The sequence below is a fragment of the Micromys minutus genome (genome assembly GCF_963924665.1).
Source record: "Micromys minutus genome assembly, chromosome: 1".
Lineage (NCBI taxonomy): Eukaryota > Metazoa > Chordata > Mammalia > Rodentia > Muridae > Micromys > Micromys minutus.
In genome coordinates, this window is record NC_137969.1 from 250,182,309 (window position 1) to 250,197,566 (window position 15,258).

General features: G+C 55.5%; 1 protein-coding gene across 3 annotated transcripts in view; it reads right to left on the bottom strand.

Annotated features, from left to right (window-relative positions):
* Positions 1 to 73: 73 nt before the first annotated feature.
* Positions 74 to 15,258, bottom strand: part of CCDC85C (coiled-coil domain containing 85C) — a 66,469-nt gene continuing 51,284 nt past the window's right edge. The window contains exons 3-7 of one of the 3 annotated variants that reach the window (XM_080939078.1): positions 12,157 to 12,195; positions 7,693 to 7,800; positions 4,002 to 4,097; positions 3,373 to 3,471; positions 74 to 2,763 (exon numbers count right to left, since the gene is read on the bottom strand). In XM_080939078.1, coding sequence (XP_080795204.1) covers positions 2,674 to 2,763; positions 3,373 to 3,471; positions 4,002 to 4,097; positions 7,693 to 7,800; positions 12,157 to 12,195 — 432 coding nt within the window. In that variant the 3' untranslated portion in view covers positions 74 to 2,673. The remainder of the gene's footprint in view (positions 2,764 to 3,372; positions 3,472 to 4,001; positions 4,098 to 7,692; positions 7,801 to 12,156; positions 12,196 to 15,258) is intronic. The other 2 variants (XM_080939080.1, XM_080939079.1) reach the window with 2 other exon arrangements.

Consider the following 15,258-nt stretch of genomic DNA (forward strand, 5'->3'; position numbering starts at 1 on the left):
CTCACTGTTCAGGATGAGTCTTCACTCTCACCACCGTCAGCTCGCCACAGGAAGAAAGCACTGCTCACCGAGCTCCGAGGCTCACAAAGAGGCCTTTATTATCTAGTTCAAAGTAGACACTGTCACAATCTTATATGTTACTCCTTTTACTAAAATAGTTCAAATCAATGCTTTTACCACACTATCAAAAGTTCTATTTTTTTTCTCTCTCCACAAATCAAAGTGGTTCAATAGAAGGTAGAAACAGCCGAAGTGCGCAGACTCCAGCTCTACACGGCCAGGGCAGGAGCCCCTCCCAAAAGCAGCAGACTCCCCACGGTATGGACTAGACGCCTCAGCCACTCTGCAGCCATGCGTTCAGTTTCTCTATAACAATCAGTGGGTGTCAAGAAAGAAAAATGAAAGGTCTTTGTCTTTATACACTGGCGTGTGGCTGTTGAAAGCGAATGGAAATGTGCTCAGCAGATTCTGACTCCAGGGAAGGCCAGGCCACCTAGATGGGGCCGGGTGACCTCTGTCACAGTGGGGGGTGGAGCCAGTACAAGCCTCTTGTGAGCTTGAGATGGAGTCAGCACTGCAAGGCTAAGGTTCCAGAAGGGAGGGGTCCTGGAAGACAACCTTCGCTCCCCAGCCCGGGCTCAACCAGGTCACTGCTGGCTTCTGTTAGGTTTGAGATAGGACAGACTGTCTTAGAGAACCAACCCACCACTAAGGGCCGGGATGAAGCTTGTTCCAACCTGCACAAGAGCAGAGGGGTCTACAAGAAATTCTCGTTCGATTCCCAGGACCCTCTGCTGCATTAGGGACAGGGTCACACCTCTCCAAAAGAGAAAGGTCGTTTCTAGGCTCTTCTTTTTTGGCCAGTCTTCAGATTCTAGGAGCTCTTACTTATTGCTTATGTCAGAGGTGGCTAAACTATCCTGATACAATTTGACTGGGACTCTCATGACTTGGCCCCCACCTTGTGTGGGCCCACATACCTTAGCATTATTCTGGGGTTCCTTGGCCTCAAGAGAACCAGGAAGAGTCTTGCCTGCCCAGCAGCCCACTTAGAAATTATCCAGTACCCGAGGCCAGCAGGAGGAGTTCCGAGTTTTATCACTTGACCGTACAGCAGTTCCTTCTAGAGTTTCCCAGTGACGCCAACAGCCAGAGCAGTAGGCCGGTTCCCGATAGCCCTGCACAACACTCCCTGGGCACACCGAGGGCCATGGGCCTTTCCCCTGAGAGTGGGACCCAAGGGTGTGGGCAGCAAAGGTGCCGGGAACAACTTAAGGTTACGGGGCCTTGGCTGGCTGGGGTGCGAGGATGCCACCCACCTTCTTGGCCTGTCCTCTCTCACAGGACACGGGAGGGACCTGAGGCAAGGACAAGCTCTTTGGGCTTGCTGCATGGGACTCTAAGTACCATTGTACGAGGACAACTGCTGAGTGTGGACGTAGATACTCGGTAAGGGGACGCCAGCAGCATGGCCAGCGCCTCCTGCAGACAGCATCTGCACAGTTCACAAGAGCACCTGAGTCCTTGTTCTCACACCACGTTAAAGAACACCCCTGTCAGTTGTACGTCACCCACTGTTTGAGGTGTGAGCACGTACACACTGAAGCACAAGTTTGACCCCCAGGTCCCTTGGAGGGAGGGGCTAAGGCTCAGATGTGACCTGTGAGGAGACAGCATGACAAACAGGCTGGCCTAGCATGTTCCTCAGTGAGGACAGAGGCCCACCAAACCGGGGTGGCTTTTAGAGTGAGCAAAGCCAAAAGGAACCGCTGTGGGCCCAGCAAAGCTGAGTGGCTTGCTGAAGGCCACACAGCAGATTAAAGCCAGAACCAGGTCATGCCCCTTCCTTCCCAGGGAAAACTCATCAGGGGCGGCTCCTGCGTCCCCCTCCATGTGTGGTGGTGGCCCAGAGCTCGCTGAGGAGGGGTCACACTGACAGCGACCCAGAGCAGTGGCCCAGTTCTACCTGCCCATTGAGAATGCTGAGCTCAGCCCAGACGTTCTCCAGGACTTTCCTATGTTGCTGTAAACCAGAAAGGGAAACCTGGCAGGAGAGACCTAAGAAGTGGCTAAGCCTGGCGTGGGCAAGGAGACGTTACTGAAGGAGTGATTGCTAATGAGCAGCAGCTGGCTTCAGGGTGGCTGGGCACTGACCCCCAGATGACAGGGAACCCTGAGCTCCAGCCAGCCTTGGATTGGACACATGGGAGCCAGTGCTCCGTGACCCAAGGTCCTGGCTCTGTCAGGGTAGCAGAAAAGCGCCACCTGTGTCACAATTCAGGCTCTGGTGGCTTCTGACCAGTGTAAGGGACAGCGAGTTAGAATACTTGTTGAGGGACTTCTACCAAGAGCAGGGCACCTCCCCAGACAGTCCCTTGGCTTGGAGTCTCAGAAGCTTCTTACTAATGGAACTTGGAGCTCACATGGGGAGCCAGGCTGCCTGGCCACCTTGTTACAGCAAGCAGGCAGCGGCTTCTTGTCTTCCCAAGGTTTGCTGGTGAGGGAGGCAGGAGGTGGCGGCCTGGCTGTCAGTATCACACCAGGGCAGCCAGGGTGGGCCGTGTCCTATGTACAATTCACCACGGAGAAAGACGGTGGCTAGGCCAGAGTTTCTGCCAGGTCTAAGGCCTCAGACTCCAGGCCGGGCCAGTCAACATCCATGGAGAAACGGCCCTACAATGGCCCCTTGAACTGATTACCAGACAGGTGCTGCCGGATGGAGGGCTTGGTGCTGGCAGCGTCCCCCAGCTTCCTCCAGACCACCTGTGAGGAGGCACACAGTGTAAGTCGAGGGCTCACCCCAAACCTACCCACTGGCTTCACCACCTTACAAAATCACCCAGGTCCTCAGCAAAAGCTGAGGCCACAGGAAGTAGAGGTGCTGAGACTTGGTCTTTGCCCACTGTCAAAAGTCATGCTTGACCCTCCTCCCCACCCCCAAGCAGGCTACTGCTAGGTGTGAGCTCATCCTTGAAGATGTCCAGTGGGGTCCATAGACTCTGTCGACAGGAGGTGCATCACAGGGCATCCCACCCAAATTAGGCCTCCAGGTTCAGACCTTGTGAAACTACTCCCCTGCTGGCAAATAGTAGGTGGGAGAGAATATTCCACTTGCATGGCCAGAGGCCACCAGGGGGCACTAGTGAGCAGAGAAACCAGAGCTCAGGCTCTGTCCAGAGTCCAGGCCTGCACTCCTGGGAATGGACAGATCTGGTGAGAGGTCAGGGGCTTCTTCAAAGGGCAAGGGATGGTGGGTAGAATGAGCCAGGATTTCCGAAGCCAGTCCTCCCCAAGCCATAGCTAAGTGAGTAAGAGGCAGATGGCCACACTCCCAAGGCCCAGCCCCCAGCCCCAGCCTGGGAAGTGCCTCACGTTGCACATCTCTCGAACGATGGCCTTCTCCTTCTCGCTCAGATCCTCCTCACAGCTGTCTTGAAGCTGCCGGTCAAGGTTCTCATGTACTTCCAGAACCTGAAGAGAAAGGAGTCAGGAGAAGGCCAGCAAAGAGCTAAGGAAACTAGGGAGGTTGGGCAGGGACTCCAGGTGGACTTGCTCCGAGAGCCACCAAAGGACGTGACCGCCTGTTCCCATCCGTGAGGGACACAGCAGTGACTGCCGGCTCCCATTGTGACTGAGTGTCTGCACAGGGTGATAACCATGGTGTGCAAAGAGAAACAGAGCCCTGGGCAGGGCTGCCTTCTAGACAGCAGTCGTGAAACCCGGGACCTTCCATTCCAGCCTTACTCCTAACTGGGCCTCTGTTTGGCCTTAGGGGGACACTTGCCCTCAGCAGCAACACCTTAGGCTGAGCAGGCAACTGATGGGCTCAAGGCTACATCCAGCACAAGTTCCGTGGTGCCCCAGCCACCGACAGGGACAGTCTCCCACCCACCCCAACCTCCCCAGCTCAAGTGCTTGGGGATTAGCACCTGCGGGACTGGGGTACCATGAGCCCATGGTCTCATGGTGTGCTCAGGAAGGAGCCACATGGCACGTTTTACCTTCATGGCATGCACAACAGCCTCGGGCTTCTGTCCTGCCGAACTGTAGACGGTGGAAGGGGGTGAGGGCAGCTCAGGTACGGGGCAGGCTGGACCCTGTGGAAAGAACGACATAAATGAGACCCCCATGCTGGATCCCAGATGTCTGTCACTGGATAAACACCAGCCAACACCCTGTTACCTGGAGCCAACACCCAGCCAGAAGGAGACAGGGGGTGGGGTGGGAGAGTTGGAGAAAAGGCAGGGGTGGGGGAGACGTCTGCCTGGCTGGCCTTCATGCTTTCTGGCCATGCCACCTCTTCTGTAGATTACATGATAGCATGGTGGTGACTTGCAGAACAAAAGGAGAAGGGTTGGGGGGGGCGCACACAAGAACATGTATGTTGTTCTGCAGATGTAGCATGAACATCTTGAGAGAGCCAGACATCCATGTCACTCGGCAGGCTGAGGCTCAACCCCACCCAAGCCCACCCAACCCATCCTAAGCCCTGCTCCCTGCCCCCTAGTCCAGCCCTGACCACCTGGGTGGCGAGTCAGCTCCCGACTACCTGTTCAAAGGTAAGAGTTGAGGACAGACCGGGCTGGATCAGGAGGGGACCCAGTCCTTCTGAAGCTGAGTATTTTATCTATTAGAGCGCTTGACCCAGCCTCCCTCCAGCTTCCCTCCCGCCTGGTGACCATAAGTGAGGCAAAGGCTTCTGCCCTGGACTATAATTATGGACCACGGGGCAATTAAGAAAACAGCAAGAAGTGCGTGCCCCAGGGACAAGTAGGAGGGGAGTTGTCAGTGGCTGAACTCTGGAGGCCGGGGATCAGCCTGAAGACAGAACTACTCCCTCGGCAAGACCTGGGCCCTGAAGACTCCTGCCAGCAGTCAGGGAAGCCGACCCAAGACTGAATCCTGTCCAGCCATGGCCATTAAGCTCAGCCACCATAAAGCCTAGTAGGGATTTTATGGTTGTCCTCAGGCCCAGGGCCTTCCACTGACAGCCTGTCCACCAAGCCCGTTTTCCTCGGGCCACCAGCCAAGGGTGCTCGCCAGGGCCTCCCAGGCTGATGACACCAGTGCCAGCACAGGCACGTGGGCTCTGCCCTGAAAGTGCTTAGGACCTAAGACAGCCCGAGTTTGGCATGGTCCCTTTAACTGGGACTTGGCTTGTGCCTTGGCCTATTCTGAGCCTCAGTTTCCTCCCTTCCTGTGTCACATGCCACAGGGAGCATGCAAAACGCTGGAGAACACCCAGTCAGTGTGTTTCTAACTCTAGCCCAGGCTGCCGGGTTAGTAAACAGGGAAACCAAATGGGGAAAGGGGGTGGGTGGGTGAGGATGTAATATCCCCAGGACTGCTGCCCAAGCTAGGCTGGACCTGAGCAGCAGCCACACTTCCCCCACTGGCCAGCAGAGGGTGCCAGCCAAATGAATAAAGCGGGGTCTGGTCCTAATATGCTGTGGTGTCCACATCCTTCCCTGTGCCTTACTGTCACTTGTCCTAGAGAAGGCCTATCTCCAGTTCGCCCTGAGTGCCTGACCTGCTTCCTTATCTGTACCAGTTTCTAAGTGACTGCTGGGGGTGGGGGTGGGGGGGCTCCTCCAGGAAGGAACAGTAAAAGAAATACAGGAGGCACATGGATGGATTGCTAGCATGTGGTCTAGCCACTCCCGGCTCTACTCACCCCCAAAGCATCAGGTATCAGGGTGGGCAGGGCCTGGGGCTCTGAAAAGTGGAAAGGCCATTGCTCAACTCTTAATGACTGGTTACAGTGACTGAGGTATGGGGGTTAGCGTTGGGGTTAGCGTCACTCGGTTCCCCAGAGGCCACCCCAGAGTTTGTGTGAAGATCAGCTTTTCCCAAGATGCCTGTCCACACCTTCATGCTCCTGTCAGGAAGTGCCTCCTCCAGAGACTGGAGGCAGGGAGGGGAGGGTTACACCCACCCACCCACTTTTATCTGGGGACTTTCAGCGTTTTGAGCTTGCTGTCCTATCGAACCCTGTGTGCCTTAAGGAGAGCGGCCCCAGGATGGGGGAGACAGTGGCCAGGCAGTGATGGCACTCAGGATCAAGATGAGCAGTCGGGACCACAGCCTTGACCTTGAGCCTTCGTCCCCTGCATGCAGTGGCCTCGGTAACTGCTAAGACTGGCATCCGTGGGGGCACTCCATCCAAAGTGCCTCCCGCCTCAGCTCCCTGGCCTTCTGTCCCTTGGCTCACTATCCTAAATAGATGATGTGACGCTCTTCAGTGCACAGCCCTCATGGAACACAGATATGCCCTGCTCTAGAGCCCCACACTGACCCCTGACCTCCAGGCCCATTTGGGCACTAGTATGCCCTTGCCCATTAGGTCCTGCAATCTGCAGCAGCCTCTCATAGGATGAGACACTTGATCCCTTCCCATGGCTTCCACCATGAAACCTTCCAGAATATTCCCACATTCTGCTAGCCTCCTGTCAGCACTGTTGAAGACTGGGGGTGGGGAAGGCATCCCCTAGGGGCTACAGGAGGTGGCCTGGCACCTGGCAGGCTGACCTATCACCAGACCCAGCGATGCTCTTCACGGATGCCGGCATTTGAAAGCCTTCAGTTCACGACGCCCAGTGGGCCGTTTTCAGTCTTCTAACGCCCCCAGAATGGAGGAGAGCGGAAACCTGAGGAACCAGCCCCTGTGGGGCATGGCTTAGCTCTCTGAGCCCTTCATCGTGAGACGATTAGAGCATCATTCGGTCACAGGTAGGGCCTGGATAATATGTGGATTATCTGCAGCCCATGGGCTTGGCTGCTTGCAGTGCCAACAGGTGGAGGAGGAGGTAGCCAGGCTAAGGAAGAGAGAGCAGAGGACCAGTGTGGCATGGACTGTCTTGTGCCAGCACTGTGGCCCACCAAGACCACAGAAAGGCCACAGGCAGCCTTGCTGGCCATCATGGGGGGACGGTGCAGAGCAGGAGAGGGACCCACATACTTCCCAGGAAGGCCTGTACTAGAAGAGAGTAGCACATGGGTGTGAAGTGTGAACAGCCACAGGGAGTCCCACAGGGAGTCCCACAGGGATGCTCCTGGAAGTATGGTCCCACAGGGCAGGTGAGAATGGCATCCCACAACCCTCTCTGCTGGGTTGGCAAACGTGAATGAACAGTCACTTCCTGAGAGCTAAAGTGACTCCAAACAGGTCAGAGCCCAGGTGAGCAAGGGGCCGATGGCCCTGAAGGCCTCTGATGGTCCTGGCACATGGCCCATTAACTTACAAGGCTCCATCCCTTGGCTCCAATGCCTAAATCTCAGGCCAGGGGCTTCCTCTCTGGGCTAAAGAGTGACAAACAGCATAGAATATGGGGCTCCGCCTGGCAGCCCCCTGCCATGGCCTTCACACACTGCCCTGGAAGTCCAGCAATGTCACCTACCCAACAATTCACTTCTTACCTCCTCACTGGGTCCCCCTAAGGATGTAGGAGCCCAGGGCCCTATCCCAGGAGGGTAGAGTAAGGAGGGACTCTCGGAGTTGGCAGTCCAAGTTTGGCTTTTACCCACAGCTGCCCTAGACACAAGTGGGGCTTCAGGTAAAAGCCCAAAGTCTTTTTTCGCCAGCATGCCCTGGGCTGTAACCAGCCTGTCTCACCTCTGTCTGTCTCCTCTGGAGCTCAGAGCAACGATTCTGAAGGTTCTGGAATAATAGGGATCTTTGGTGGGGACACTTACGTTCTGTAGGACTTCCTGGTAGGAGGGTGGCAGGGACGAGAGCTGGGATTCCGAATGGTACGGGGAGAAGCCTTTCCGAAGGGTCCGGAACTCTCCAGAACCTGCCTGCTATGAGTGGAAAGAAGACAGTCAGATCCAGAGATGGCGAAAGGGTCAAGGCCCCTAAGCCAAGACCCAGCCTTACAGGCACAAGCATGTCACCCTCTACACAGCGACTTGTCTGCTCAAGCACACCCTTCCAGGTGATCACCAGAGTTCATAAGCTGCCTCCACCATCAGACAGAGAAGCCCACCCCTGCATCCTCCCCAAAGCAGGCCTGGGAGTTCTGAATCCACAAGAACCTGTGCAGACCAGAAAAGGGAAGGAAGGGCACACATACGCTGCCCTGAGGTGGCTCCCTTGGAAGAAAAAAAGAATCCCTGTAAGCCAGGCTAGTGACCCAAGACCAGGAGTCAGAGTCTCCAAGGGACAGGGAAACTGCATGGTGGACAAGGTGTAGTCCAGGCTGTCCATCTTCCAGGTCCAGCCCCACAGAAAACAGCCTTCCTTTCTAAGCCACCAAGACTTCAAAGGAAAGGAGGAACCCACGAGGCAGATAAAGAGTACACAGGAATGTCCATAAATCAGCGGGCTGCTGAGTTCCCCAAACACAGCAGGAAGAAAAGAGGCCAGGCTGGCTGGCAGGAAGCGGGCAGCTGTGCAGCAGCTCTAAAGAGGGCTTCCTCCTCCCACCTAGCAGCTCCTTCATCCAGCCTGGAAGAGATCCCCACATTCCAGTGCTGGCCTCCTGCCAGTCATAGGGCCCAGCCTCCCATTTCTCAGACCTCCCACCACCCAACTGCCAAGGCTGCGACAAAGCTCAGACAGACAGACAGAGGCGCCCTGACCACTAGACAAAAAGTTGGGATAGTCTCTCCACCCCCAACCTGGAGAGACCAGAATCCAGCCAGAGAAGAAGTCTGTCAACAGGGCAACGGGGTCTACAGGGGTCTTGTGGGCTAAGTGTGTTCAAAGGCCAAGCAACAGGTGCAGAGCAGTGGGGTTGTTTCCTCAGCCTTGGGTATGACCCAAACTCATGTGGGAATCCAGAAGCCTCCTGAGGCAACTCCTCATGACTCTTACACCAGACATGGCCCCGGCCAGCATCATCTGCAAAGGGATTGCCCAAGAGACCTTGTGAATGGCCCTAGCCATCAAGTGGGACTGTGGTACCCTGACCACGGACTTGTGCAGGCCACTGCAATGCATTAAAGCCCACAGAAAGATCAATCCTTCCTGACACAAGGACCAGATCTAGTGAATATGACCAGATCACAAGGATCGAGACTGTCCCCAACTGTCCCCAATACTCCTTAACTCCACCATGAGTGACCCTTTCCACGGCCATCATGTTTCCCTGAGGGGTTACCCCAGCCCTGCTCAAAACCCTAAACTAAATCACCGTCACCTCCTGGCCACCACAGAACACTTTTCAGCAGAGAGCACCTTCTAAATTCTAATGAGCTCTCAATGTCCTCACATAAATACATGTGTCCGTTCTCATGGGACCTTGCCTACCAATTCTGTTCTGTGGGGACTTGGAGATGTCTCTGCCACCTTGCTGTGACTGGTACACAAAGTAAAGACAGCAGAGGCAGGTTAGCAGCCCAGCAGAGAATGCACAGTGATGGCCCATTCAGCCTCAGAACCAGGGGTGGGACAAATTGTAGTCTGGTCTGTTTCCCGCCAGCCCGTGACCAAGAAGGCAGGATCTATCCTGTCCTGTCCTGTCCCGTCCTCACCCACACATAGGATTACGTTTGGGCTGGGCGTCCCTTCCCACAGCCTGTTTGGTTCCTGAGCGGCCTGTTAGTGTGTGCTAAGGCCCCATCCCCTCTCACCCCTGCCCTACCATAGAGTCCTGGGTAATTTCCTTGGGAGGGGTGGGGGTTTCCTATTAGCAGCATGCAACTCCTCACCCCTACTTTGGGTGAGCATCTATAAATGTTTGTGTGTGCACAGGACTTGATTAGCAAGCCGCAGAAGCAGGCAGGGGGAAACGCACATAATCTCTCATTAGGGACAACGTGACGGATGACATATCAAATGAGTAACCACTGCCACACTTAAAAAGCCAAATTAAAAAGACTGCTAGTTGCCGCCTAGAGCCCAGGGCAGAACAGAACTCCTGTTTTCATCTCGGAGGGGGAGGCGGGAGCTGCAGATCCCTTGAAGGTCAGGGCATTGGTGCCGATAGGACAAAAGGCCACCTGCTCTGACATCCTAGGGGGAGGTTGGGTCTCCCTCAGCCTTCTCACAGCGGGGACAAGACTTCCAAGCTGCGGTTAGCTACTGCAACCCCACATTCCTCTCTCTTGTCTGAGTGTACACGATGCACCTTTTATGCCCATTCCTAAGGATTCTCAACTAGGAGTGAGGAGACCCAGGAAGCTTTGGGGTCGCTTGCCCTGCAACCTCAGAGTCAAGGGCAGTTCAGGCTTCTACCCAAGGCCAGGCAGTACCTGATGCCACCCGCTTACTGCCTAGTACAACCTTGGTATGTGACCTCTGGCTACCCCGCTGATGCTGCCAGACTCCACTGCCTTCCTATTTCCAGGAATTTTTTCAGGGAGGAGGAGCCTCATGCTGGAGAAACCCAGGCAAGCATTGTCAGAGGGCAGGTACCAAAGGAGGCTGCCCTTCTGTGCCCATGACCCACCCACCCAGGCACTCCTTGCTAGGGAAGACGGACAGTCAGCCGCCGTGCCAGCGACCTCTTCCTGGGCTGTGCTGGAGGGAGCGTGCCTCACGTCTCCCTGCTCCAGGAGAATTTCATTCCCTAAAACGTGCCATCCATAGAGCTCCCGTGTGTTCACGAGGCACTTGCAGAGGACATACTGAGCTCGAGGCATAGCGCCATGCCTCACGGATGCCACCAGGCCTGGGGTGGAAAGCAGCCTGCCTGAAGGAACCACTCAAAGCTCCATGCTGATTCAGGACCAGGAAAAGGACTAGAGGACCACCAAGGGCCCAGAGGTGGGCTCCCTCCTCGCTGCTAGTACTACCAGTGTGGGGAGGTGGGCTTCTCACAGGGCGTGGGGTCCCTGGCCAACTTTTCCTTCCCTGGCAGCCTCCAAGACACTGAGCACATACAGTATAAACCTGTAGTCTTATGGGGTACCACACTGTGAAGCATGACCAGAAGCCAGGGAGGCTCCTGTGAAGCCCGCTCTCTTTAATGTAGCCAGCTTCTATCTTGGGGGTCAGGGAACCCCACTGCTGCAGGCATTGTCACTGCCCCCCACACCCCAACTGTGGATATGCAGAAATGTGAGGGGGCCTGAGGTAAGACCCACCCTGGGCCTCCAAGGCTTCACTTTCTACCTTTCCTGTTTCTACCCATGAGGCTGCCTCCCAGGTCTGATGACCTTCTTTGTCCAGAAGGAGGAAGGTTTGTGGGATTGCTCACCCAAGTGTAAGTAATGGTCTGGGTTACTCTGGATAATACTTTTGGAGCCTCGGCAGCCTGAAAGCATTGCTCCACCCGTAAACAAACAGCTCACCAATTCACTGGTCAGGCTGGAAGTCGAGGGAGGACTGCAGACAGCAGAGGGAGGACTTCAGAGCAGGTAGAATACAGGCCCCTTATAGGAAGCTGTTCCACCAGGAGAAGCCAGGGCCACAGACTGACCAGGGCTCGGTGGAGTGGCCTCTGCAGGAGCCTATGTGAATTCACAGCCGTGCACTGCAACAACTGGTCCACTTGGACCATGTGCAAGAGCAGGGCAGGAGGATTTGGAGGCCAGATACACACGCCACTCCACTGCAGCTGACTTTGAACCAGCCCCACCAGTGGTCCTCAGCTGGGGTGACTCTGACCCGGGGACATCTGGAAACGTCTAAGACACCTTTGGTTATCACAACTGTGTGGTGAGTTTCTAAGGAAGTTTCTAGACGTCCAGCAGTGAGGACCCAAGTGGGCTGAGATCTGGCCACATGACCTGGAACTTTCCCTTCTGTGGGGCAGGGGGAGGGGCACAGCTGTTTAAGGCCAGGCCTTTGCTCTACCTACCACTCACTGGTGTAGCATTCCCCAGCCCCAGACTGCAAGGGCCCTCCTGCAGAGGTGGGGTGGTGGGGTGGCATCAGAAGAAGGGTTGGGTGCTGTGGGAAAGAGGATATGTGATATTCCCACGGGCACACAGGCTCCTGCCCCGGGGCATTCAGCGATAGGCCAGTGGGAAAAGCAGTTCGAGGAATACCCCGGCAGAATGGAGTTGTTACCCTGCATAGCAGGAAGCACCGCCAGCTCAGAAGGAGTGGGTCCCAAAAGGAATCCAAAGGTGGGACTAGTGCGTTCTGGGAGTGGTCAGCTCCCCGGAAGGAATGAAAGTGGAGAGGAGACAGAGCAGACACACCACACAGCACTTAGCAGCCCCTCAGAACCACTGCAGACCCCCCCACCCCTTCCCCAGCAGCTCTACCTGGAGCAGGCTTCTCTGGCGGCCGTAGGGGCGGGGCAGCTGGAAGGAGAGAAAACAGCATCACCCTGCCAGCCTATGCCCTCTGCCTGGTCCCTTTCCTTAGACAGGACTGGCCAAAGCCAAGGGATCTCAGATAGGCCAGGGTGCTGTCATTACACTTGAGGCCGGGGGGGGGGGTGGGGGGGAAGACCCTAAGAAGCTATCCAATGTTTGAGCCCAAAGCCCAAATACCCTTCTAGGGTATGCAGTCTCCTTCAGGGTCTAGGGTACCCCCAAGGCCCCAGCCAGCTCTGAGAGGCTACCCAGTGATGGCAACTGGATCTGCTTTCTTACTCTTTAATCTTAACTCATTTGCAGGCCATTAGGAACAAAGGGGTAGCAGCTTTGGCTGGGGGCCCTGAAATTTCTTTTCATTAGTATTCAGATGAAGCAATAAGGTCACTTCCGGGCCCCAGCTGGCGCCACTTCCCCTAGCACCCAGCCAATCTCATATACCCCACTTGTCAAACCTGCTGGAGGGACCACCAGGCCAGAGGCCTCTGATGGGGTGGCTCACCCATGGGACAGCTAGATCCCCACTACCACAGGTCCCGTTTGGTTCACTGAGATGAAGGAGAAACAGGCCAGGCAGGGAGATAGTGAGATATCGGAGGGATGCAGGCTTACAGTATGAAAGCCCTACTATAGATGGGTAAGTCTATACAATTTACCAACCCCCTGGGCCTCTGCTTGGTATACATGCCCTGCAGTCAGGCAGGGGCTTGCCAGGGCTGTAGAGTTGCCCCCAACATGGCCCTCACTACCAGCTGGCCCACATCTCTGTTATTCACAACGGCCCTTTAACTCTATGAGTGACATATAAGGCAGGTATATTAGTAGCCTTGTTTTACAGATAAGGAAACTGAGGCCCAGAGAGGTTACACCAGCTGCCTGGTATCCCCCGGCAGATAGGTGGCAGTAGTGAGCCATCTCTGCTCAGCACCTGACTCCTGGTAGGCGCTCCCTGAGCCTTCACTGCTGAGACACAGAGCCTAGACCCTCATTGGGTCACCTGGCTGCCCTGCCCTTCTGCTGTGGGTGGACAACAGGGTCCCTGGCAGGGAGCAGACAGACTCAGGACCTTGCTAAGACAGCATTTCAAGTCTTCCAGAGCCTGGGAGGGGGCAAGGTGCCAGCCCACATCACAGGGACAAAACAGGAGTACCCTTGAGTTGTTTAGGCAGCATGTGCCATGGCAGACACTACCCAGCTAAACTGCCACCATAAAGAAGCACCGTAACAATGACCTTAGGTAGATAGGCAGCCCTACAAAAATGGGCCGTCAACAGGGTTTTGGGTAGTGGTGGGTGGTTCCTAAAGGCTTGTTCCAAATTCAGACACAGGACAACACTGAGCGCTTCATGCAGAGGTTATCTGCCAAGACAGCACAGTCAGAGGCCCTTGGGATCAGGAAACGGCAGACAGACAAGGACTGCCCACAGGGGTGCTTGCTGCCAGGGCCACACCAGACCTGTGCTGGGTGTCACTGAGGAAACTAAGGCGCAAAAGGCAGGGAGTTTTTGCCTGAAGCTTATCGATGGGACAGAAATGGCTGAACTCAGGTCTGTCCAGGACCCAAGTTCACTTTTGATGGTTCACATGAGGCTAGTGCCGCACTGTCCCCGTCATGTGGTTAAGTCCCAATGCCCACTCCACCGCCCCAGTCCTAACCTTGGGATGAGATAACCTCTGGAGGTGGGGGTCCTCACAGAGATGAGCAAGTTAAAGTAAGGTCATCAGGGTGCCTGCCATCTTCCTTAAAGAGACAGATTAGGTCAAAGACAGAAAAGTATGAGAGACACAGGGACTGCTTGCCATCAACAAGACAGGAGCAAGGCCTAGGGATAAACCAACCCTGTTAGCACCCTGACATTCAACTTCCAGCCTCCCGAGCAGAGAACAAGTTTGGTTGTCTGTGCATTCTCCGCTTCGAGGGCACAACTCGGCGGCCCTAGTTGATTAACGGAGCATCCGTGCCAGGAAGCACTCCCCCATCCATTTCCTCTACCTGTGTCTGGCATAGACATTATCACGGGCTACGTTCAGCAACCCCGTGGTGCCTGGCCCTGTGTGGGAGAGCATGAAGGTTTTGGGATAGAGGAGGTCTAGGGTGCTTCCCGGCCGTAGGGCTGACCATAGCCTCCATCCAGAGCCCCAGCCTGCAGCTGCAGCCACAGTGGGCCCTCTGGCCTTAGTGAGAGAACACCAGGGCTGCTTGCTCTTTTGTGAGGTGGCTTCAGTGGTGGCTCTGGAGGTCTCATTTATCAGCCCAGCAGGGGGCTAACCAGAGGCCCCAGCGTCAATTACAGCTGCCCCTACGGGGACAGGGACAGGCTGGCCATAGAGAATCTGCAAGAGAAATAATGTGCACGGAATCCTGGGATGAATCATCCTGGAGGAAGCAGCTGTGTTGATGAGATTTTAAAGCCGGCACGAGAAAGAAAATATGAACCGCACTACAGTAATTTAGCCTGTGAGCACCCTGGCACATTTTTAATTAAAGCCGTTTCGGAGTTAAATAGAGGCTGTGGGGGAGGGGTTGGGGGAGTAGGGTAGGATCAGGGGAGACTCTCTGGCCTCCCACTCAAACCCCAAGGACACATCACCTTACAATATTGCAAACATTTCTCACGCCTGCTTTTCGCCAGTGGACGAATTTCTCAGCTTTGCGAGGGGCTGGGGGTTTCTGTTTGAATGTGATTTCATAACAGAATCATGAAATTTTACACACCAGAGCCCTGAGGCTGAGGAGTGAAGTCGACTGTCCTGCCATCATGGACTTCTTCCCTCAAGATGCCCAGAACCTGTCCCGAAGCCACAGCATGGTGGCACATACAGAGGGCGCTCTGACTCCCCTCCCTCGGAGGGTCCTAATCTTCCGGAGCCTGGGTGAGAGTCAGCCTCCCTTCTGGGCCTCGGAGACTGGGTGGGGAGCATCTGGGGCTTCCCAGGCTCACACACAGCTCAGGCATGACAGCTGATGGAGGCATGGATGAGGGCTCTGGCAGTCAGGCAGGTGTAGGGGCGTAATCCACAGGAAGGAACATGACAGACAGCCCGGGG